Raw genomic sequence first — 24,741 nt, 5'->3', positions numbered from 1 at the left:
TATATATATATATATATATATATGTAAATTTTGTCATCTTCCATTTTTCCTGCAGGAAAAAACCAAAGTGGTTGAACCCTTGGACTATGAGAACGTGATCCTTCAACGCAAAGTTCAGATCTACAGTGATCCCCTCCGGGACCTGCTGATATTTCCGATCGAAGATGTATCTGTGAGTTTGCACAGGCTGTTTCTCATGTTTGAGATTCTCTCGGCTCCAGTCCTGCTTACCCTGGAAAATTTCCACTGTTAACCACATGTTGATTTTGGCTGCATTACTGACACATAAAACCGAAATGACCCACTGGTGATTTGGGCCCACCATGTTTATTTAAAGCAAGTATCAAGCCCAGTTAACACTAAAACCATGTTCTTCTTTTCCCTGCAGATCTCAGTCATCAGTCGGCAGAGAAGGACTGTCCAGTCTACAGTGCCAGAAGATGCTCTAAAGAAAGCTCAGAGTCTCTTTGTCAAAGAGGTAGGGGCAAAAGTCCACACAACGCCTGCCTTCAGCACTGTCTCCCTTAGGCAAGATGCTCTGCCCTAGCTCCTGGACCATGAGGTTGCAGATCACTTAGTTTTTCCTGTGTGGGAAGCACTGGTCACTGGCAGGCTGACCGCACAAGGTAGTTCTCACATGTCCCTCTTGTGTGGTGCTTCTTTCCAGTGGGTTTTGTACGCAGCAGACAACGCGTGTGGCTTTGCACCGCCTGCCTGAACTGTAAGGTGTGGGGTGTGCAGGGGGGCGGGGGGCGACTATGCAGCCTCCCCGGAGCATCCTAAGTGCCACCATGGGTTTGGTCTGTAAAGTGCCACTTTCTAGGACTGTTCCCTCCAAGTGCAGTGGAACTAAATGCCAAGTGATGGTCAATATTGAGTTAGAGACACTACATTTCCAAGGTCAGAAAATCGGTGCTTTCTGGAAAACAGTCCTCTCCCAAACCACTACTCATTTTTTAAAGCCTTGTAGTGATGTAAATACAAAATCAGTAGCTGTGTGGCAGGCCAGATGCTGCGTGATTTTATCTCTGTACAGAAAAGGTTCCTTATGAAATTCTGCACTGCATCACAAAACAAGTGAAGCAGCTTGTTCAGACCCTTCCCACTTGTGCTTACCTCACCCAGCAGTCTGTAACCTTTCAGACTTGTGCATGGTTTTGTTTTGCTTGGTGTAGCTTTCAAAGAGCTGTATTGTTTTCCTTTCAGTGCATCAAAACCTACAGCTCAGACTGGCACGTGGTAAACTACAAGTATGAGGAATACTCAGGGGATTTTCGGATGTTGCCATGGTAAGTGTCATGCTCCCTTGGAATACTAATGCATGATCTCAGGGCTGGGGTTTGATCAGGCTCAGGAGAAAGAGTCTGTCCTTTTTCCTGATACCTGTCCCACATGCAGCCTCCCCTCAAGAGGTGTGTCACTCTGAAGGTTAGAAAGCCAGAGGTTTGTGTTATCATGCCATTGTCACTCAGCTAGCTCAGGGAAATGCTGACGATATTGCCAACATTGGTCGTTACTTCATATCCCATCCACCAGCATGCACAGCCCCCTCCATCTAGGATGGGGACAGACCACAGTCTGGGCATGTGGTGAGACAAATAGTGTTGGCAGTGTCTGCTCATCCTAAATTGGGAACCTTATTGTCCCCCTGGGCTGGTGTTCTCTGCATGTTAGACATGGTGCTCCCATGCTGAGCAGATCCTCTTTGTGTCCCCATCACTGAGATGTTGTTTTACAACTTCAGTCCTGTGGTGTAGTATCGCTGTTAGTGCTGGAGAGTTACGTGCTCTGAAATGCTGGGCTGTGACAGTGACTCCAGCCCCAAAGCTAATCAGGTTTTTCAGACAGGTAGTTATATCTCGGATTTCTGCTGGATTGTGATTTTCTCAGTGGTGGCGCCTGCTCTGCTCTTGCTCCCCATGCTCCATGTGTGTCTGAACCACTCTTGAGGCTGCTGGTGTGACATCACAAACAAGCTGGCAGCTTGTTCAATGATTTTTCTTTATAATTGGCCAAAGTGAGTCTGTTCTGAGGATCTCGCAGAGAAGTGAAACAGGAATGGGGCAACACTGTTGATCAGATCGTATTAAAATTTATTAATAATCTTGAGGTCTGATCTTGCTTCTTTTTCAGCAAGATGGAAGATAAGCTGGCCTGCTGCATCTCTTGTGTTGCATAAATGCAAGTCAGCAAAAGCTTTGCAGAATCCGACAGCTAACAAAAAGAAAGCTATTTACATACTGCTTATGCTTAATTTCCATGAAATGCACTCAGAAATTAGCTTTCTGCAGCTGGAAGGGGCTGTAGGTCACTTGAAATCTAACTTCTGCAGGAGGACAATTCTGCTGTGCTCTGTAGTTTGCAGTTTGGCTATTGGTTCTGGATCCAGCATCCACTTGCTGGCTTGGAAGACCCTCGTTTCCCAGTCATTAAAAATGAAAATGTGTTGTGATTTCAGCAAATCCTTTAGGCCAGATAAGATTCCAAGCCACGTGTTTGAAATTGATGAAGACTTTGAAAAGGATGAGGTAAGGAGATTTTTTTTTTTTTTTAAATGTATTTTGCTCTAGATCAGTTAAAAAGCAGATTTCACAAGGCAAAGTCAGAATTCCGTTCCCAGGAATGGTTTTCTGGTGAGATGCTTCATACTGTGAAGATGGGACCAAAACTGAGTCAGTGATTTATTTCAAAGTATGACAAGATAATTTCTTGGAGCCAAGGATCTCCTGAATTATCTGGAAGATTAGCCATAATATTTCTCATGGCTTTTTCACTTGAAATGCTGCAGCAGCAGAAGAGAAAAATAGGAAACCAATCAATTACTAAGTAAAATTCTTCATGTCCAGAATTAAGAGTGGGCAATTTGGTTTTCAACTACACTGCAATATTGGCTCCTCATCTTAAAAAGGTTTATGCTCTGTCACATAACATGAAATTCTTAATTAGTCACTTCTACCCAACAAATACACAGTGTGTCAGTCCCGTCCTGTATATACTGTGCCAGTGTTCAGAGGCATTTGCTTCCTCTGGAAGTTGGCACGTGTGTGATCACCTTGTTGCAGGGAAGATTTGCAGCCCTGGAGCAATTCCAATTCCTGGGAGCTCTGACAATTGGGACATCACAAACCTGGTCATCATTTTGGACGATGCAGATGCCATGTTTCCCTGTGCATGTGGCATAGCAACCCACGTTGCTACTGAAAGGAAGAATTTTTCTGTCTCGAGTACCATGTGAAGCTTAATTCATGCATGTGACATTAAGGTCGGGTTTTTTTTATGGTGGTAAGAGTTTAGCCCAGCTGTTTAAAATCCACATGGCACCAAGATGCTGCTGCTGAGGAACTTACAGAGAAGAAGATAAGTTTGTTTCTTGTAGAGCTGAAGGTTTGAAGGGGCTGTTTCATGCACATTTCTCACAATAGCTCTGTATGTCCCAGCACACCCCAGTTCTGGACTGGGATGGCTTTTTTCCCAAATGGAAATGTATTTTCAAGTTTGACCTTCTTTTTTTTTTTTTTTTTTTTTTTTTGGCTATGTTGTCAGTTAGTTATCATTAACTTGAGCTATTACCTCTTTAATAATATCTAATTTGGGCTGGAGACAGAGCTGTGCAGTATGTTATCAGCATGCCTCTGAAAAAAAGCAAAAGAATGAAAATATGCTATCAAAATTTGGTGGAGACCTTTTTCCTTCTGGTCAGTGTCCCAAATACTCAAACAAGTGCAGTTAATGAGGTTGGTTGTGGAAGAGTATTCCAAGTGCTTTGACAGATATTTTGGCATTTATTTCTTTTGGCTAAAGGATTCTGTTTCAATTTCATAACAGAGCATTTACATTAGAATTATGTAATGGAAATTCAAGTAAAATAAACAACTTGGTGAAAAAAAGTGAACCATTCTAAAGGAGAAATCATGGGTTGTTTTACCCAGGGAAGTAAAGCTTCAGAAAATACACTTTGTCATTGGAAGTTTGACAAGAAAAGAGTGAAAATCTGCCATTTGGGATGCAGGAGGCGATGTAAACTAGTCCCTTCATAGCTCATTGGCAGACAGTCCAGGTCCACCTCTGCCACTGAGCCACTGCAAGTCCCAGGGTGAGTTTTTTTTTTCACCAGTCTGGGATCTCATTTCTTTCCCTCCCAGTGGAGGTATGGATTATGGATGGAGAGCTGTTCTCCTTTTCTGGGACGATGGGACAGGAGCAAAGATGGAAATGCCGGCTGGTATGCCAAGAACAGCCTGATTGGATCACTTGAAACTTTTTATTTTGATAAATGTGAAACCAGTCAGTTAAATTTCCGCTATTGGAGCTTGGTGGTTTTTGTCTAAATTTAAAATGGAGGGTGGATTTATACAAAAGGAAATGACAAAATAAGTCTGGAGTTCTGCATTTTGCAACTTTCTAAACAGACCATTTTGAAAATTTCCTTCTCTCTCAGGTTTTTGAAATACTGCCTAAGAACCAGCTTGCATTTCCTCATTGCAAAATTGCTGTGCAGCTCTATCAGTGTAGATGTAATCTTTCTTTTTTAAAGGTGACCCAAACTAGCCTGTTTTGCCTCTTTCTTGGAAAGAGATAACCCTGAAATTTATTGTGATAACATTGTACCTGTAGCTTGTACGTGTTACACGTACATTGTACATGTTACTGTGTTGCCGTAGTTAAACCAGTATTGCTTTCCAGGGGGGACATATCCCTTGTGTCCAAGGGGAATTTTGCACAGGAGGCAGTTGACTTATTCTCTTTTTCTGATCTTTTGCTCTCTTTCAGGATTCCTCGTCCCTGTGCTCCCAGAAGGGTGGTGTGATAAAGCAAGGCTGGCTGCACAAAGCAAATGTAAATAGCACAATCACTGTTACCATGAAGGTGAGTTTGATCCAGTCGTGAATTGGGCACAAGGTAAAGTTCAGGCCACATCTCTAAATCTAGCAGGAGTGCAATGAGTGGGTTTGGGTTTGAATGGGCATCTATCCCTGTTGTAGAGTATCCCAAGGTGGACTGGAAAACCTAGTCTGGTAACAGCTTTTGACCCATCCCTCCTCAGAATATAAGATCAATGCACTTCAAATCATGACAGGCAAGCTCAACAAAAAGGCAAAGCATGTTCTAGTAAACCAAGATTGTTTTCTGAATGAGCAGCTGAGGCCCAGAAGAGGAAGGCAATTTAAATAACTGAAACAGCTGCCCTGCAAAGAAGACTTTCTGAATTGATAGTTTCCTTGTTGTAGGAAATATGTATGGAGGAGAGCTTTGAATTGAAATGACAAGTCTTTGCTTTAAAAGCAGGGGTGATATATCTGAGGAGATGGAGCATTACTGACCTAGAAGCAACAGCTGCATTGTCTCCTGTTCTCTGCTGTACATAATCCGGCTGACTTTGCTTAGATTTTGCAATGGAGGTTTTTAATAGTTCCACAGGTTTTTGCTGTGGCAATGAGCCCTTCTGTTGTTCCACCATGCAGCTGCCTTGTTACAGCATAGAGAGAATATGAGGGAGTTATGCTCAACTGTGTGTCTGAAGGATGGCTGCAGTGAGGCTGCTTTGTATTAATAAATCTCAAAAAGCTCAGCTGTTTTGAGGCTCCATTCAACAAATTATGCTTTTATGAGGAGTGGAACAGGACCATTCATAGGGCTAATTTTAATTTGAGTTTTAAAAATACTACTCATGAGCTCAAAGACGATAGACAGAACAAGAGTTTTCTGATCCTCTGCTTTTCTGAGCAGCAAGGTTGAATCAGTTTCTGCTCCTGTAGCTCAAAGCAGTTAGTTGGGTCTGTTCTTGACTGAGCCTCTTGTGGTACTGTTGACCTCAATGCCCAGCATCTCAGACCCACCTTTCAGAGATGTTATCTGAATGACACTGGCTTCAGTTCAATTAATAAGATCCACAGAGTCTCTTGTGAAACTCAGGTATCAAAGTATCCAAAATCAGTAGCCATTTTCTGAGCTGGTCCTGGTCACTTCTGTGTCTTACAAAACACCTCCTAAGGCACATGCTAGAAATATGAGGACTTGGAGTGGCTTCTGCCTTATCACTGCTTTGAGAAGCTTCTGTGCTATTGCAGAAGCAGACACACTCATTTTTTGGATGCTGGTTCTTTCATTGCTGTGACATGCTGAACTGTTGTTGGTACCTCACACTGTCCCTAAGCATGTGCAGAGTGTATTTTGTGGAGAGCCGGCCCATGAGCAAACTGTAATTAGGCTACAGCTGCCAACCTTTATTTCAGAGTAACCTTTCCTTTGCACAGAACTTCCCAGGTTTGGCCCAGCTCTGTTGCTCTCTGTTTTGCAGTGTTTTGGTGTGCTGCATTCCAACCATGGTGTCAGGATTTTCTCTCTTTCTTTCTTTCATCTCTGCCCAAGTGGACTTCCTCAGTTCTCTATCCATCCCTCTGCAATTGCCGTGCTCACCAAGAACATCTGTAGCCTGATCAGAGGGGATATTCCCTCTGCTCCTAGGTTTATAGTATTCATTTCAAATGATCATAGGCTTCTGACAATTATTTCTGACAGCAGTGCTTACAAGGGGGGAAGATCATAGGAATGGTGTTTGCTGCTTGCTTCTGCATTTCCTTTTGAACTGAATTCAGAAGATGCAAATGGTTTAGCATGAAATCCCATACCCAGCAAGGATATCAACCCTATAATATCTAGAGAGAGATCCATCATGGGTTTCTATAGCATCTGCTGCCAAAGTTTCTGAGATTAGTTCAGTGAAGTGCTAAATCAGTGTTGAAGCTGGCTTAATGCTTACCACGCTCAGATTTCCATGTATTTTTATGCTTTGTTGAACTAAAGGTTTAGTTAAATCTTATAAAACTTAAAGCTCAACGACCCTTGGAGCATCTCCACAGCTCATCTAAATGATGCCAGAGCCTTTCAGGGGGCTTAGGTTACTGTCCAGAGCACAATGTTCCCTTCTAGTTTTGTGCAAGTAAGCAAGTGGTTGTACTGAGCATGTGCTAGTGTCAGTAATGATGGGAGCAAGAAATTACTGGTAGTCAATAGTCTTCCATCTGGGATGAAAAATGCTGTGTTTATTCATAGATCTTCCAGATATGAAGGTGGAACATGGAAATACAGTGCCACTTGCCCTGACTTTCTTCCTGAGTCTCCCAACACAGATATCTAGCAACTGTGAAATGCACCCTGCTCCTTACAGACCTGACAGCATATGGTGCTACCATAATTGCTGCCAAAATGTTCCCCTGAGTTATAGTCCAGTGCTTATTGGCTGACAAACATGAAGGAAGGTGTTCTGAGATAATGGAGAGCTTTGGGTTTGGGTGGTTTTTTTGTTGGGGTTTTTTGGGGTTTTTTTTTAATTAATGCACAGTCTTCCTAAAAATCAATAGCTCAAATGTAGGAATGCTTCTCCCAAACTTACTGATTTCTGAGGTGAGAATTGAACACAAAGCCCATTCATGAAAATAGGTTTGTATGAAAACAAACAGAAAACCCAAAAAACCCCAAACAAAACAAACAAACAAAAAACAACCAAGCAGTTGAATGGATTAGTGTCTTGCATTTGGGTGCTCGGAATTTCCACGTGTGTATTCCAAAGTCTTCTGGAGAATTGCTTTGTCATTCTAACAGGTTTTTATCAAAAAGGCTCTGGAAATACCTGCTCTAGGATGGGGTGAATCTTCAAGCCATGTGCTGATTTGAATTTACCATGCAGTGTTAATTTGTAGAGATAAATGAGACTGGAGCCAGCTGAGAGATGAGCTGGAAGCCCTAGGGCTTTGCTTTAGATGGGCAAACTTATAACAACAGCAAGGACATTAAAATTAAAGAAGATTATTAAATTTCTCTTTACAAAAACAAGTCATACTCAAAGGGGTGATTCTGCAACAGTCTAGGGTCACTGGTGTTTCTTGGTACAGTGTTTCCTCAATAGCAGGAGGGCAGATACTGAAACTGAGACTGTGGTTTGTAATTCACAACAGAGTGAACGCTTATATAAGCAAGACTTTGGTCTTTTGCAGGTATTCAAGAGGAGGTATTTCTACTTGTCACAACTCACAGATGGCTCCTATATTCTTAATTCCTACAAAGATGAGAAAATTTCAAAAGAATCCAAAGGCTGTATTTTCTTGGACGCTTGCAATGATGTTGTTCAGGTAGGTGTGCTTTCTGCATGGCTCTACATGAGCTTCTGCATTGCCAGCTCTGAGACAGAAATGCTCTCTCAAGCTCTGTGCAATCAAGGGGTGAAGGCATGGATTTACAAACTAACCCAGACCTGATTCGATCTGTCAGCCCATCTAATTAAAAGGCAGGCAAGGAGTTTCATACAGGTGCCATACTTTTGGCCAGGAAGACAGCAAGTGGAAGAACTGCTGTCAGAGTAAGTTTGAAGTACTCCATCGTTGTGTCATCTGCTGTCTCCCTGCTCTGTCCATCTCCTTTACCTGGTTATTGTAGGTCAGGTGCCTTCCGAGACACCCTGAGAGTTGAAACCAGTAAGTAGATGCTGTGACTTAGTCTTGGACACCTTCCACCTGTTTGCTGCTCATGCCAGTGTCTTGTTTCTTAAATTATGTCTGGATAGGTCCATGCAAATGTGCAGCCCTTTGGGACTTAAGACCCGCAAAGGGCTTGTAATGTATTTCTATAGGGCTTAAACCTGGGTTGGCTTTGTTACACTAAGACTGAAGTGCAGCAGTGGATTGCTGCTGTGTCTTCTGGCATTGCTGTCTGCAGAAGCTTCAAGCACTGAGTGTGGTGGAGCTGGTACAGGGCAGCTTAAATTACAGTGACAGTTTGCTTCAGCATGGATGATTCAGAGCAGTGTGTTTCCATTTATCTTTCTGAACTCAGTAAAAGCAGTAGTGCACATGCCTTGGTGATGTACAGGATGTACTTCCCAAGTTGCACCAGATTCACCTTGGCTTTTCATTGGAAAATGCTGTTTAAAGGCCAGCAGAGCTCAGAAAAGTTCCATTGAACCATTTGTTTAAAGATAAATGCCTCTGAATGTCCTGGAGTACAACATTACTGTGTCAGACAAATCCTATTCCTGACTTCTCTACGTAAATCTTAAAGGTCTAATGACATAAGAAGGAGCTTGCTGCTGCTCCTCAGTGGTTCAGTCTGGCTTGCTTCCACTCTCAGAGTAGCTGGCAGCTTTGGAGCTGTGTACTGCTTGATCGCAGCCGTGAAGCCCTTTGTGATTATGCAGGAGAAGTGCTTTGTCAAGGAGGCTGCTTGCATCCTTATGTGATTTTTTTTTTTCACTGTCATGACATTTCAGTTCAGGATGCTTTTATCCTGAGATGAGAGAGACGAAGCAGGTACTGTGCTGAGTCATTGAAGAAAACATGATACAAATCTTGCTCTTTCTTGTTTGTTTTTTTTGTTGTTGTTGTTCAGTGTCCTAAAATGCGCCGTTATGCATTTGAACTCAAGACAATAGACAAGTACAGCCACTATCTGGCAGCTGAAACTGAGCAGGAGATGGAAGAGTGGCTGGTAACTCTGAAAAAAATCATTCAGAGCAATACTGAGAGTTTGATGCAAGAGAAGAAAGACACTGTGGAATCTGTGCAAGGTCAGTTTATAAATAAACACCTCCCTTCACCCTTCTCCAGCAGGATGCAAGCAGTGTGCCTGGAGAAGTATCTACTTTTCTTTCTGGATTGAAAGCAAGAATTGTGGCTAACAAATGATATCGTGCAAAAGGACTTAGTATAATGTAGACAATATTCTGAGGAATAAAAGCAGAGGGAAACATGACCCTTCTTCTGGATGGGAAATCCATGGCAAAATTTCAGAACTTCTGGAAAATTGGCTCTGTGCTGAAGTTCTGCTTTGGAAAGACCTAGCAGGTTGTAATAGTACACTCTGGTACTAGTAATGTATGGAAAAATCTTACTCCTGAGGAATGGAAAAGTCTTCATAAACTGTTTCTCTGCTATTGTAAGCAAATATTGCAGGATGCTTTCTGGCAGGGTGGTGCTCCTGCAGTTGTTCTAAACATCTGGTTTTTGTGTCCTTGTAGATGATGAATCAAGCACGCAGGGAAAATCGGAGAACATCCTGGAGAGCCTGGAGAGAAGCATGCATCCAGAGCTGATGAAGGTATCGTGTTTGCAGAGATCACTCTCCCAGCCTGTAGCTAGTTCTAAACACTGTGTTTCAAAGGGATTTTCCACATTCTGTGTCTTCAGCTCTGGGGGAGCTGGGCAGGTGCCAAGTGCTACTGGGGTCTCTGTTATCTCACCTGTCTCAGGGATGGAGCTCCATGGTTTAAGGCTGCACACTCCTCACCTCCCAGTGTGGGACCCTTAAGGAAGAACCAGACTTAGCGAATTAAGGGCCATTGTGGTTGGTGCTGCTCCTTCCTGCTTGGCAGGGGTGACAGGCCCTGGGAGGGGAGGGACAGTTAGGTGGCAGCCACCTCCTGTGTGATTCAGAGTGTGGTTGTCTACTTCTGTCTGGTTTCTCATTTGGCAGAACCACATGGCTTTACTGTCACCCACCGTGTTGGTGACTATAGCTGAGAAGCTCTGCATCGTCTCACATATCACAAAAGGAACCTGAAAAATATTTCTTTTGTTTTGCTTCCATTTTTTCCAAATAACAAATGTTTGCCCCTGTGTGGCCGGGCAGTAATATCAGTGCTTTCCTTTGTCCTAGTATGGAAGAGAAACAGATCAGCTGAACAAACTGAGCAGAAATGATGGAAGACAAAACCTCTTTTCTTTTGACCCAGAAGTCCAGGTAAACATCCTCATGTTTGCAAATGTGAGGTTTTGCTCTCTGTAAGAGCTCCCTTGGTTTTGTGCCTCCCCTGTTCCTTTGCATGGCCACACCACTCACCGGCAGAGGCAGTGTGTTTTTCTGTGGACTGGAGAACAGAAGTGCAGACCGTGTCCCTGCCACTGAGAGCTGAACAAGTTGTCAGTGCTCAGGTGATAACGCAAATAAAGGGAGGACTCTCAGACATCTGGCTTCTGTGTGATGCATCTTGATGTTGCTGGATTTCAAACCCATCATCTGGGCCTCTGGGAGGTTCTCATGGTTGCAGAAGCAGTAGAAGTGGTATTGCAAGGACACCTGCAATGCTGCGTGTGCTCAGTGTGTCTGGAGTAGGGAGCAGTGATGTTAAAGACCATGACAGGGGTTTACAGGGAGAGCCTCAGTCTTCAAGGAGTTTTCAGATGTAGGGGAAATACAAACAGAAAAAGCACCCCATGCTGTTCTTATGCACTGGAGTAGGGGTTCATTGACTATTGGCTTGTTTTCTTCTCAGCTTTTTACATCTTTGCTCAGCTGTTTGCCAAGGTCCACTTGTGGGATTTCAATGGAACGAGCTACATTTGTTAACACAGTTTCAGAGAACTGTTCCAAGTTATTTTGTAGTTTCTGGTTCTACTTCTGGCATGCTTTGGCTTGTTCACACCTGTGAAAATAACATTCCAGTTTAACAAGGAAATGTAATTAGTCTTCAAAAGGTTTAGTTGTACAAAATTAGTTTTTCTCATGGCACTTCTTTAAGGTCTTTAACAGGAAGAAGATAAGCATCCAGGAGACTTTTTTTTTTTTTTTTTTTTAATATGAGAAGCTTTGAGAATTTTCCTGTATTCTAGTCAGGTAATAAAAATGGAAGTATTATTCAATGTGGAGCATCTAAGATACCTTTTTTTACTTAACCAAATGGTTAGGCTGAATTCATTGCCTGAATTCAGAGCTCTTCATTCTGGTGAGGGTCAATCGGATCTGCTATAACACTGGGCTTTCAAAGTCACTGCCCTGGTCAGTGCTGGTGTGTACGTGCACACTTATGTGCCTGTGCGAAGGAAACTGGGAGCAGGAACGTGTGCCTGTAACATACTTTCCTCATTGAAAGGAAATCGGGCAAACAATAAGAAGAGTTTCCCAGAATTGGATTAACAATTGCAGCCTATTTTGCTGAAATTACTTGATCAGGAGATACCAGCCCCCTAAGTTTGGCATGCAGGTTTCTACAGCGGAATAAACAAATAGGACTGTGCCAGGTTGTCACTGAGAGACGTGCTGGTATTTAGGGGTGTTTGGGAGCTCTGTGTCCCCAGTGCCCAGTACGATGGGTAGGGTGAAGGCTGAAGGTCCTTATCTGGCTGATGGTATTTGGTCTCATGTATCCGCTCTTTAGGAAGGGCGGATGTTGAGGCACAGACCAGGCATGGGTGTTCTGCGTTAGGAAGGAGGTGATTATAATCAAGACTGTTCGGATTTCCCAGCTGGCTCTGCAGACAGTCTTTGTTGTTTCTAACCACGCTGGCTATTGCTGTGCATCTAGAAATGCCTTCCACTTCAAGATGTTGTTCATGATCCCAATGGTGTGTGCCTTCTCTCTATTTCAGCCACAGGGACCATCTCTTAAACTAGTCAGATCTTCAAAGTGGAAGATACTTTTCTGAGTGTATGTTCCAGTTTCCTCCCCAAGCTCTAAATGGCATTTGGGAAGATCCCCAGGATTACAGCAAAGCAGGGAGGAACTGAAATCATACTGAGGTTTAGTTTTGTCTGCTCTACAAACCAGAGTGCTAAAAATTGATACATCCCCATGATTTCATGTCTTGAACACATCTGTGCAACATCACCAAGTGGCACTCATTTGTGAACGTCTTGAACCTTTCGCAGCTCTTTAAAAAAATTGGTTAAGATAGCATTGGCTATAATGTGATCCCTTAATGTTATTCAGGGGGTTATCTTCTTTTTTAATGAGACCAGATTTGTTTGTTTGCTGTCTAGAGGCTGGACTTCTCAGGGATCGAGCCAGATGTGAAGCCATTTGAGGAAAAGTGCAGCAGGCGCTTTGTGGTGTGCTGCCAGGACTTCTCCCTCAACCTCCTCGCTCAGCTCAGCGACAGGTCGGAAGGAGGACCCACCAACGTAAGGGGAGCTCTGGCATGTCCTGCTTTGGCTTCTTTCTCCTCACTGGCAAGAAAAAGCCTCAACAGATTAACCTGGTTGGATAAAAACATCCCATTTTGCCATGAGTTCCAATGGCACCTGCACAGGCAGTGGCCGCTGGCCCAGGGTCATTGCAGGATTTATCTGCCTTGGCACTTTAGTGTTCCAAAAATATGTTTGGGGAGGGAGTCTGTCCTGACATGTCTCAGCATGACAGGAACTGGGACTGCTGGGAAACCAGCAGTTCAGAGGCATAGGGAATGGGGAGCATGCATCTGCCATGTTCTGGGTCCCTGTCAAAGTCCTGTTGGTAAATGGTTGAGCTCCATCTCAAACCACTCATGGCTGTGTTTTATCTCATTTCCCCTATTGGCAAGGGATTTCCCTGTTCTGAAACCTTCTTCTGACTCCCAGCCTAACCATCTTCACAGCCACTTTATTATATTCAATTGTTATTGTGCCAAAGTTGTGCCTTAGCCTAAAAAGCTCTTCCTGGTGTTTTCTGAGTCTCTGATGTCTGTAGACAGCTATTACATCTCTCCTCAGCCTTTGTTCTGCCAGGCTGAACAGACCAGGCTCCTCCAGTCTTTCCTCCCAAAACATAATCCCTGTTATCACATCCTGCTTTAGCACAAAGGTGCCAGAGCAGCAGGTAGCACCGCAGGGAAGGCAGCAGCACTGGCGCTGCCCCATCTCTGCTGATGGCACTTTGTCTGATGCCTTTAGAATTGCAGAGGCTTTTTTGTGATGGTTTCATGTTGGCAGCTCGCAGCTAGTACACCAGGCTTGTCCTCCTCGGTAACTCCCAGCAGATGAATGCATTGCTGATAGCAGAAATTCTTGTTATTCATCCTTAATCAGGCCTAGAGTCAGACCTAATCAGCACATTATTAGTACTGATGCAGTGCCTCCAAGTTATGCTGTAATGTCTCAGACACACTACAGTCTTATCTTCAGGACTTCACTTTTATCTTCACAGGGATACATGTCTGCTAGGATCTTTGAATTAAAAATCAATGGAATTGTTGCCACTTGCCTTGCGCTGTCAAGGTCAACAGCTACAAATGAGTTGGCAGATTTTGTACGTGCGGTTCCTCAGCAGTGTTAGCCTTGTATTCGAGCTCTCCTGGCTGGGACAGCTAACTGTGTTCCTGTGCTGCCTGGCGTAGAGCAGTTGAGGAACATTTTGAGTGTCTTGCAGTTGGTCTATCAAGAGCTGATTGACTTTGGTCAGTAAGTAAAGTGGTCTTTAGCATGTGATCATAAACACACTTAAACTGATTTCCTTCTCATTCCAGAGGATAAACAGCTCTGATGGATTAGGGTCATCTTCCCGACTCCATAGTTTATCACTTATATGAAAAACCCTATGGATTTCATTCTTTATATTTCATTGATGTCTTTAAAGTAACTTTGTTCAAATTGACTAGATCAAAATTCAAGAAGACACAGGAAAAAAATAATGGTTTTATGTATTTATAAATACATAATAACATGGATTGTCTGTAAGAATTCTGTAAAACGCTGGTGTACAAAACTAAAGGAACCAACAGATACAGAAGGCAAACCTAGCTAGGAGGGCAACCCATGTTGATACTCTTGAGCCTGTAGCATGCAATTTTTTTTGACATATATATCCAATCAAATTTCCAGGTTGAGCCGTTTTTCCTAAGCTTGGCATTATTTGACCTGAAAAACAATTGCAAGATTTCAGCTGACTTCCACGTGGACTTGAACCCTCCGTCTGTCCGTGACATGCTGCTGGGTAACTCCGCATCCGGAGTGGAAGACACCAAGGGACGTTCACCAGGCGAGAGCCTTGTGCACGGGGTCCCTGAGTCTTGCCTGCGCTACATAAAACGGGTGAAGAACTGACTTTCTCCTCATTCTGTATCTCTGTTGAGGCTGTGGCTGTTCAGTAGCATTGTGGTGTGTTGTTATTGACTGTGTGGAGAAGCAGAAGTCAGCTTTTTCTCTTGAGCTGTGGGGTTTTGTCATGTTTTGGTCAGTGTCTCAAGCTGATTACCACTTTGGGCTTGCTGGCAGCAATAGGCAAAGCACCAGGCAGAGTTTTTCAAGACCTGACCGTGCTCAAGCCTTGTGAGCTCCCACCGCCCATACACAGAAGTGACCAGAGCAGAGTCTGTGTGGGTTGAGAGGGGACAGCGAGATAATTGGGGCTAAGCCCAGCAGTTCAGGTAGGGTTTCCTGCTCTCTGACAACCTGCTGTTTATCTGTTGCAGGGGGTTTTCTCCGTGACCGACCCACACGTGGAGATCTTCCTGGTGGCCCGTGTGGAGAAGGTGCTGCAAGGCAGCATTACGCACTGTGCAGAGCCGTACATTAAAAACTCCGACCCGGGGAAGGTATTGGATGGGACCATAGGAGTATCTGCTTAGTGACACTGTCTGCTGCTGTGGTCTGAAACATGGGTTGTTTCTGCTGCTCTTTAGCTTCTTTCAGGCAAATACTGGTCTTCATCTGTTCTGCTGCTTGCACTGTTCCAAGGCTGGCTTCAGCCAGGCTATCCTGGGAGATATGGTTCATTTGCCTGGAAAGAGGCAGAGGATTTTTAGAAAGAACCAAGCAGTTGGGGCAGGGGGCCTTTCCCCATTACACTGCAACAAGGCAAAGCCTGGGCTGGCAGCAAAAATGTGGGACACTTCGTCCCCAGAGAAAGGGGCTGCACTGCTAGATGGTCCTGCACACAGCATCTTGGACTGGTCCTGGCTCACTCCAGCTGGGAACAGCAGTGTTTTAGTAGCAGCAGAACATGGGCTTCACCCTTTATTCTACTTGCCCAGCCTCTGCCCTGCTCATGCAGGGTGCCATGATCATATGGGGGAACTTATGCAAAGGGTGGTCAGGGAAGGGCTCTGGTGCCGCTGGCGTCAGTCTCTGTGTACCTGCTGCAGCCAGTCAAAATTAGTCCCTGGAAAATCAATGTATGGAACACCTGGTATGCAATGGCTTTTCCCTCAGCACACTTCATAAGCCTATATAGGATGAGCCAATTACAGTCACTTTTGGAAAATAAAGTAATAACCCTTTAGAAAAAAAAATACTAATACCCTGACAGTTTAATGCAGGATCAAGAGGAATTTTAATATGACTGTGCCCGCAACACGTTTGCTATTGCTTTGCAAAACTAATAAATGTGCATGGTGTGAAGTGACAGGGATGTCTATTGACTGTTGTGCTGTGTGTCTGGGGAGCTGTGTGTGGTGGAGTACAGAGAGTTTCTTCTCCCTGGAGAGTGCAGTGCTCTTTATTCCTTTCCCAGGGCAGCGTGGAAGCCGTGGCACACACTAACCTCTCTTGTCTTTTGCAGACTGCCCAGAAGGTCCATAAGGTGGCCAGGCAGGTGTGCAGCCGTCTGGGACAGTACAGGATGCCCTTCGGCTGGGCTGCCAGGTTAGTCACCTCAGACTGCGCTTTGGCCATGCTGTGAGTTATCCGGGAGGTGATCCGGCCAAGCGGGCCAAGGGCCAAGGGACTGAAGTCAGTGAAGTTGCAGCCGAGGGCAGAATCTGGCTCCGATTGCCAAGGCAGAATGGGGATTGGCCTGAAATCCTCTATCTAGAATTAGAAGCAAAATAATAAAAAGTAAACAGTGCTGGGAAAATGATAACCTATCTGCTGACCTGTAGCTACTGCTAGCAGGGCAGAACATTCCTGGGGATGAATTACACCATCCCATGCTACCACAGGAATTGGTGCAGAAATTCTCTCCTGGCACCAGCCATTGCCAGGGACAGGGTGAGTGTGAAGGACCTCCTAGCCTGTCAGTGGCAATCAGCCATCTAAGTCCCATCTTAGACTCTGCTTTAATTAACATTCTTGGGAATGACTGGAGATAGTGATCCCATTCCCTCTTCTTTTACTGGGAGTGATAAAGTACATAAGCGCTAATTCCCTTAAATCTCACATCAGAGGAAGGCCTGAAGGTGAGATCATCCCTCTGCCACTGCCTCCTATTGCTAAATTGCTACTTGGTGCTGAGAAGAGATAGCAATGACACAGGAACACCAGGTGACTGTCACCGTGGGCTGGGATTTGGTGGTACACAGCTTGCAATGTATATTCTTGAGCTGAATTTTCCTGTGACACTTTCAAGATGATGTTTCTGGGAGGCAGCTCAATCCTGGGAGCCAGCACACGGCCCACACAGTGCCTCAGCCCTCTTTCGAGTGGTGCCTCAGCCTAAAGGTGGGCTCTCTGTGGGCATTGACTTTGACAGGCTTCAGATTTGTTCCTGCTGGGTAAAGAGCTGCATTTGGAGACCAAGGAGTTGAGTGGTCAACAGGCTGGTGTGGGGAGCTGTGTTGCTCTGCATCCCTGGAACAGTTTCCCTGTGGGTTTCGGTGGAAGCTGTTTGGACAGAAAGGGAATATGAATGCCTTGATGTTCCTGCTGTACACAGATACTTGTAGCCTTGATATTCAAGGGCAAATATGCTGGTATTCATCCAGGGCAGAGTCCAATCTCCTGCTCTGGGTTCAGGAGGAAGCTGATGTATGTCCTGAAACTGATCTTCATAGTGCACTCCTTTCCTAGGAGGATTTCTGTGCTCCAACTCCATGTACAACCAGGATAATACTTTACCAGTTGGTTTTAGTGGGAGGGCATTGAAGGGCATTTGTGATTGTAGACCAGGCTTTGAGCTGGACTGGGTATGTACTTCTCTCCAGACTGGAGAGAAGGGAAATGGCTGGTGTCCCATCCAGTTTTCTGTGGCACGGTGGATTGCAGACTGTGTGGGATCTAAGCACCATGCAGTGATGGGAGGGTGATCAGGAGGTGTGGTGGCGCTCAGATCAGTCACAGAACAGTGAACCTCTTGCCTTATAAACCACCCTTCAGCCTGAGGTGTCTGCTTATTTACCAGCGTTTAAGAAATGTCTCTCTTCCTTTCTGCAGACCAGTGTTCAAAGACTCCCAGGGCACTCTTGATGCTGAAGGAAAATTCTCACCTCTGTACAAGCAAGACAGCGGCAAACTCTCTAACGAAGATATGCTGAAGCTTTTAGCAGAGTATAAGAAGTAAGTGTAAGAGACTGATCCAGAGGCTGAGCAGCCATTTTAATATACATTTTTAAACAGTTAAGCATAAGCGTGAGAGAACAATTTCTAAAATACTCAGAGGGTAACAAAAAGCCCTGCTGATGTGTGCAGCAGCTAAGCTTTCAAGGTTCACACTCTTGTTCCTTTCTCCCTAATGCAGACCAGAGAAGACAAAACTCCAGGTCATTCCAGCCCAGTTGAATATTGTCATCAAAGACATCCCGCTAGACTTCACAAGTAAGAATCTTAGATCTTAAAATAACTGCTGATGGCTTTAGCCTTGGGGGTTAATCCTTCTATGTGGAGTTTTGCTGTTTCGTTAATAAGACTATCTCAGAGCTGCAATAAGAAATGAGAAAATCAGCCCGACCACTGACTTGTAAGGCTTTCTGATGGATTCTGTGGAGGGGTGTGGTCCAAATGCAGAGGTTTACCTGAGGGTTGCGTCTGCTTTGCAGTTTGGCTGTCATATTCTAGATCTAAAGGAATCCACCTGCCTGTCTTTGCCATTATTATTACAGCAATCTCGTGTAACATTTTTAATTCATAACACCAGAGGGCTTCACAAACATGGTCAGTGTGATTCTTCACTTTGCATGTGAAGAAACTGAGGCAAAGAAGGGACTTGTGATGTCTTCAGTATCACTCCATGGGTGTCATTCACAAGACCCTTTGACTTTGCTCAAAGCTTAAGTGCCGCTTCTATAGTCCCCACTGTCAAGGAGAGCAAAGCCCCGTGGTGCCCATGCATCTGTCTTTTCTTAGTTTTGCTAATGCAGTAGGGAATGACACATGTTGCATGATCAAGGAGAGAATTTTCCCTTAATCATTTCAACAGGGACAGGCCAAGTCCTGCTGCCTGGTCAACACACATGACCCTCTGATGTGAAGAGAACTGGATGCTCAAGAGCAATAGGAGAGGTTCAGAATCACAAATTTCCTTTCACACAAGCTGTACTTCCCATGTTTGTGGGGTGTGTGCTTATCTAAGCTTTCTTTCTCTTCTAGATTGTGTCACAGCTTCTTATATTCCTATAAAGCCTTTTGAGAAGAGCTGTGAGGACATTGCAGTTGAAGTGGAGGAGCTTGTCCCAGAAGTTGCAAAATACTGTTATCCCTTCACAGTCTACAAAAACCACCTCTACGTCTACCCCTTGCATTTGAAGTACGAGAACCAAAAAGTGTTTGCAAAGGTGAGTGACCCGAAGAGCAGGCTGCAGTCAGAATCAACGTGGTCTGGGGTGATGCTGCTGACCTCTAGCAATGGCTCATCCTCTTGTTCTCACCCATTTCAGGCAAGGAATATTGCTGTCTGTATTGAGTTCAGGGATTCAGATGAAGCTGATGCCAGGCCGTTAAAGGTGGGTACCTGTTAATGGGGCTGCTGTGTACTGCGTGCCAGGCAGGCTGAGCAGGACAATAGGAAAGCACCAAGTTTCCATGCTTGCTGTTTTAATTTAGACAGCTAATTAAGGATGGTAGCAACCCTCAATTCAGCTCTTCATTTGTGTTTCCAGTGTATATATGGCAAACCTGGAGGCCATCTCCTGACCACAAACGCGTATGCTGTCGTGCTGCATCACAACCAGAGTCCAGAGTTCTATGATGAGGTAAAAATGAAATGGTGGGAAATAACAGATTTCCCTGGATGCTACAAAGCCAAGGGGCCTTTCAGGATACCTCTTTTTGCAGGGCTGGGTGAAATATGGGTATAAATAATCACCAGCCCTTTGCCTCAGTAGAAGAGCTCAGCAAAGCCAGAGACTTTGTCAATTTTTAATGCCAGTTTGTTTTCTGCTGTCTTTACTGTCACGCTTTGTGCACTCCAATCACACACCCCCATTAATAAGTAATGTGCAAATGTGATGAAAATGTTAGCCAGGAGGTGTTTAAGATGGGTAAGAATGTGTCTTGTGTAACTGCATACAACATAGCATTTGTGAAATGAAATAGAACTTAAAATATTACTCCACAATTAAAAATACAGTCTTATCTATCATGATATCATTTTAGATTAAAATTGAGCTTCCAATTCACCTCCATCAAAAGCATCATTTGCTTTTCACCTTCTATCATGTCAGCTGTGAAATTAATACAAAGGCAACATCGAAAAAACAGGACACCGTTGAAACTCAAGGTATGTTCACTGCTTAAATTACTACTGTTGGAGTGTAAGAGTCCACTAGGAAATGAATGTAGGGACATGAAAAAATATTTTATTAAAATACTAGCCTATCTGAATTTTCTTTTTTGAAAGCAACCTAATACAAATCATAGATCTAAACTGGAATCAAACACAATGTTTTTAGTGTACGCTAAAGCTCAAATTTTTGCTGTAATCTAGGCAGCTACTTCTGCGTGTTCTTGACTTGCATGAATGAGCTATTGTCAGTCAAGCCACCAACAAAATCAGGACCTCAGAGGCTGACCCTGCCAATGCTGGGTGTATGTAAGAGACTGAGTGCACCCAGGTCCCGCTGGTTGGGATGCCTCTCCATTCAGCCAGGCCTCAGGTGACTGGAGGACCCTCGTCATGGTGCTCAACCATGGCTCACTGCACAGTTTCTGCCCCTCAAACACACTCCTGATCTTGGTTGTGCAGTGTCTGAATTTTGTTCACCAAGTCACCATGTAAAACGTGCTTTAATGAGGCTGCCATGGTTGATCCCAGCTTTGTTGAAGCCACTTGCACAGCTGCGAGTTTGATCTCGGGGTGAGACACAGCTCTTTCTGGAGCTGGAGCTACATGTGTATCACTGTGTGTCTGCTAAATCTGGTCACTGGTTGCCTCCGCAGTGGGATATGCCTGGGTCCCGTTGCTGAAGGATGGACGGATTGTCACCCTGGAGCGACATTTGCCGGTTTCATCCAACCTTCCACCTGGCTACCTAGGTCTCGGGGACACAGAGTCACGAAAGGTAAGAAGGACAGTTAAAATGGACTTAAACGTAAAGGGAAGAGGAAAGCTGAGCTTTTGTTACTGCTCTGAGTTCAGGGCTTCTGTTGGTGCTCTGCTCAGATGGAAAGTTCCCTACTGCAGGGCAGCCTCCAAGGCTTAAGGGAGATGGGAGACTTTTAATTCCACTTTCTGTGGTTATGTAGGTTTCAGGGAATATTTTTGTGGCAGGCTGGTCTGGGCTGTTCCACATGGTGCAGAGCAGGAGAGCAGGCACGTGCTCTGCATGCACGTTCTCATGGGGACCCCTCTGCCCTGCTGTGGCTGCAGCCAGGTCACTGGTGTTTGTGCTGGGGGGGGAACCCCTTCTTCCACCCCAGTCCATATCACTTTCTGACCAGGTCTCTGTCTGCACAGAGCAACCTTCTCACCACAGTCTGAAACCAACTACTTGAATGTTTTTTCTATTCACAGCAGCCCAGCGTGGATGCAAAGTGGGTGGATGGAGCAAAGCCACTGTTTAAAATCAGAATCCATTTGGACTCCACCATTTACACCCAGGTAAGTTGCTCTTAAAGACTTTCAACACTCATGCAAAGGAAGCAATCGCTGTATCTCCACGACTGCTGCACTGCAGGTGCTGTGGAAAGAGGTTCCTGTGTTTGCAGAGCAGCATTGAGATACTTCTGTAGCAGCGGGTCTGGGATAACATGCAGGGCTCTGCTCCTTTGTCCAAATGTGATGAAACAGTTGTGTGAGTGAATGAACCTAGGGAGAGGCTGATGTTTTCTTGGCCAATTGCACTGTAACTGGCAGGACCAAGGAAACATTTGAGCAAACGAGCTGCTTCGATGTTGCAAAAGAGACGACTGGTGGAAATGTGAGGTTTCTCCAAGTACTAGACTTGTTTATTAAATTTAAAAAAACAAAGTTTTCTGATAACAGCAGACACAAGAAAACAAGAGTCCTGATTTCCCTTTGAAACCAGTTCAGGCTGTTTTACCAAGTGTGTTCCACTATCTTATGGTACTGATGGACTTCCCCAGGCTTCATGTGATGCGCAGCAAAGATCCCCAGCAGGGATCTGCTCTGTGGCACCTCCTGTCAGCGCTGCTCATGGGGAAGTGCCCTCAGCAGGGCTTGTTGTCCCATTCTGGCTGTAATCAGCTGCATTTACATTCACAGCAACTGGCTTTCAGCATTGTCTAAACCTGTTTTAGGGTCTTACTGATTCTGTACTGGGAGCAGCACTGTAGTTCCACTCCCCATCAAATTACATTCCCAGATGCTTTTCAGGGTTAAATAACCCAGTAATTAAATGGAACCTTGGAGGAGGAGGGAGAGGAGTGGGAAGGAGAATCTACCTCAGATGGACAGTAGGAGGTCGGTGAGGCAGATGGTGAGAAAATCTCGAAGAGTCATGGCTGGGAGAGGAGGGCTCCTGCTTCTCAAGGCCAGGGTTGGATGCGGACTGCAGCTCAGGGTGGTGCAACCACAGAATTTTAACACTGCTGGCAGTTTTTTTGCTTAATTTCAAGATTAGTTGAGAGCCAGAGGATGAGCGGTGGCTGGGTATGTTGGCAAAGGCAGGGAGGGAGAAGTACTGTAGTCCTGGGAGATGGCAGCTGGGGACCAAGAGTGCCACAGGTAGTGACCTGGGGCTTGCTAGGAACAGGGCCCACTGCAGCAGGTGCATCAGCAGATTTTTGAGTGTAAGCTGTAGAGTACAGATTGACAAATACTGAGGCTGCTGCATTTAACTTGTTTTTCTTCTCTTCCAGGACATGCACTTGCACAAATTCTTCCAGTACTGCCAGCTGGTTCAGGCAGGAGCTAAGGAAGTGCCAGGAGAGCTTATTAAATACCTAAAGGTGAACAGTGCCTGTTGGTGGGCTTCGTTTGTGTTTTTAGAGACCATCAGTAAATGCCCAGAGCCCTGCCCTGTAGGAACATGCACTCCCTGCAACACTGGGACCAGTGCATTGTGCAATGTTCTTACCTTTGCCTACTGACACAACTGTCTGCTGTCTGTGTGCTGTTTCCCACTGCCTTTCACAGCAGATAAAACAAGTAGTCAGCATTGCTCATGGCAAACCCTTCTCCTGGTGGGCTCACACGCTCCTTCCCTGCTGCCCAAGATCTGATTCAGACCTTTAAACTGTAGCATAGTTCCTTGTTTTCAGCATTATCCATTACAGACAGGATTTTTATATTTTTTCAGACTGAAAAAGATCTGTGAGATTATGAGTCAGTTAAATTTGACCACAGATGACCTGTGACCCAGACCCAACTTTCTGGCAATTGCTGCAGCATGAGTAAGGGCCTTGGAGCAGGTCCAGCAAAGGCTTCTGCAGGGAATATATTTATTGGCTCCTTACTGTCCTTGTTTCCTTCCTTAACTGCCTGTTTTTGAGAATGCTGCTGTAGCAACAGCTCCACTTCCAGCAGTGGGGCTTTAGCATCACAAAGTTACTGGGTGTGTTTCAGATAATGAGTAAATATTTTAAGAAATAAATAGAAATAATGGCAAGTTTTGAAGCCAAGCACTAAAAGAACAGTTGTTTTGTTGTGAGCATTTTGTCAAGGGGCTGGATAAATCCCAGCCCTGCCCAGCCACAGTGACCTTGCTGCAGCCTGCAGACAGGGAGACATTTACATGCTAACCACAAGTGAGGGCTTCTTACCACCAATACCTCAATAATTTCAGTAATTTAAATACCTAGATATGGATTTAATAACCTTCCATTATATTTGTGGGTTTGAAAACTGAAAATGAAACGCACTGTCTTTCCCAGACTCATATTGTGAGATTCAGGTAAAAGAGGTCTAGGAGATGGGTGGAGGGTGTATGCACCAGATGATCTTGACCTTTACCAAGTCACTTAAATCCCATTTCCTATAGCAAGCTATCCCTTTGGAGAAAAATCTTGCTGCAAGTTTTTGGGCATCAGGTCTCATGCTTCAAAGGCGTTTTGTGAAAATGGGACTTAGTCGCTTCAAAAACCTGTCTCAAGTGACAAGAACAATTGGGAGTGAAACTTCAGCCTTAAATTCCGGGTTATTGAGGTCAAATCATAGCATGTGACCTCTAATTAAGTCATAGCTGCCTGGGCACATCTGAGAGCAGGATTAATACCCATCATAAGTGATTTATGTTGCTCCCCGAAGGCATGCAGCTGGGATCTGTCAGCTGGAAGGCAGGCAGTGAGCATTGCTAAGGGTCCAAGTTCTCCTGTCCTCTGTCAGGCTGAAGCCCCCACCCTTAAGCATTCGCTAATGCCTGTCCTATTGCCACAGAAATGTCTGTGGTCTATAAATATTTAACATCTGCAAAATGTTGAACTAAAAATGTCTGTGTTTTGAACATTTGTTTTAGTGTTTGCACGCCATGGAGATCCAAGTAATGATTCAGTTTCTACCTGTAATTCTTATGCAACTATTTAGAGTTCTTACAAATGTGACCCAGGAAGATGAAGTAGCTGTCAACTGCACCATGTGAGTGTCTGGTAACCATTCAGTTTTCTTCAGTTACAAATGCAAAGCCACAAACTACAGTGCAAAGCAGGGTGTGGTTTCCCAGTTACAAGGTGCTAAGTGACAGCATTGACTGTCCTCTGCTGCTTGCTCCCAGGCTGTGAAACACCAGCCCGGTCTCCTGACATGTCTGGGTGGCCTGGGGCAGCTTGGGACCCTTGTGCTGGGAGCTGCATGGGGAAAAATTGGGTATTTCAAAGATAGTCCTTGTTTGTTTTTCAAAAGAAAAAGGGTTTGCTGACAGGGATGGCTCAGGGATCTGAGTCATTGGGGTGTCGAAAGGCTCCAGAGCCCCACGGCACATCCCAGCTGCAGGCAGCAGATGTGGGTTCCCTACA

General features: G+C 44.7%; 1 protein-coding gene across 1 annotated transcript in view; it reads left to right on the top strand.

Annotated features, from left to right (window-relative positions):
• Nucleotides 1–55: 55 nt before the first annotated feature.
• The window catches only part of LOC104525228 (dedicator of cytokinesis protein 11), a gene marked incomplete at both ends in the record, with an annotated part of 36,136 nt that continues 11,450 nt past the window's right edge, over nt 56–24,741 (top strand). The window contains 23 exons of the mRNA XM_029085049.1: nt 56–172; nt 389–478; nt 1,207–1,289; nt 2,459–2,528; nt 4,771–4,866; nt 7,995–8,129; nt 9,382–9,559; nt 10,010–10,089; nt 10,648–10,731; nt 12,748–12,888; nt 14,563–14,772; nt 15,153–15,275; nt 16,241–16,323; nt 17,830–17,952; nt 18,134–18,210; nt 18,982–19,166; nt 19,269–19,334; nt 19,491–19,583; nt 19,987–20,110; nt 20,770–20,891; nt 21,344–21,430; nt 22,651–22,740; nt 24,246–24,364. Coding sequence (XP_028940882.1) covers nt 56–172; nt 389–478; nt 1,207–1,289; nt 2,459–2,528; nt 4,771–4,866; nt 7,995–8,129; nt 9,382–9,559; nt 10,010–10,089; nt 10,648–10,731; nt 12,748–12,888; nt 14,563–14,772; nt 15,153–15,275; nt 16,241–16,323; nt 17,830–17,952; nt 18,134–18,210; nt 18,982–19,166; nt 19,269–19,334; nt 19,491–19,583; nt 19,987–20,110; nt 20,770–20,891; nt 21,344–21,430; nt 22,651–22,740; nt 24,246–24,364 — 2,576 coding nt within the window. The remainder of the gene's footprint in view (nt 173–388; nt 479–1,206; nt 1,290–2,458; nt 2,529–4,770; nt 4,867–7,994; nt 8,130–9,381; nt 9,560–10,009; nt 10,090–10,647; nt 10,732–12,747; nt 12,889–14,562; nt 14,773–15,152; nt 15,276–16,240; nt 16,324–17,829; nt 17,953–18,133; nt 18,211–18,981; nt 19,167–19,268; nt 19,335–19,490; nt 19,584–19,986; nt 20,111–20,769; nt 20,892–21,343; nt 21,431–22,650; nt 22,741–24,245; nt 24,365–24,741) is intronic.

This window comes from Antrostomus carolinensis, unplaced genomic scaffold (genome assembly GCF_000700745.2).
Source record: "Antrostomus carolinensis isolate BGI_N321 unplaced genomic scaffold, ASM70074v2 scaffold46655, whole genome shotgun sequence".
NCBI lineage: Eukaryota > Metazoa > Chordata > Aves > Caprimulgiformes > Caprimulgidae > Antrostomus > Antrostomus carolinensis.
The sequence above is the reverse complement of the archived record's forward strand: the minus strand, read 5'-3'. Positions and strand labels throughout refer to the sequence as shown.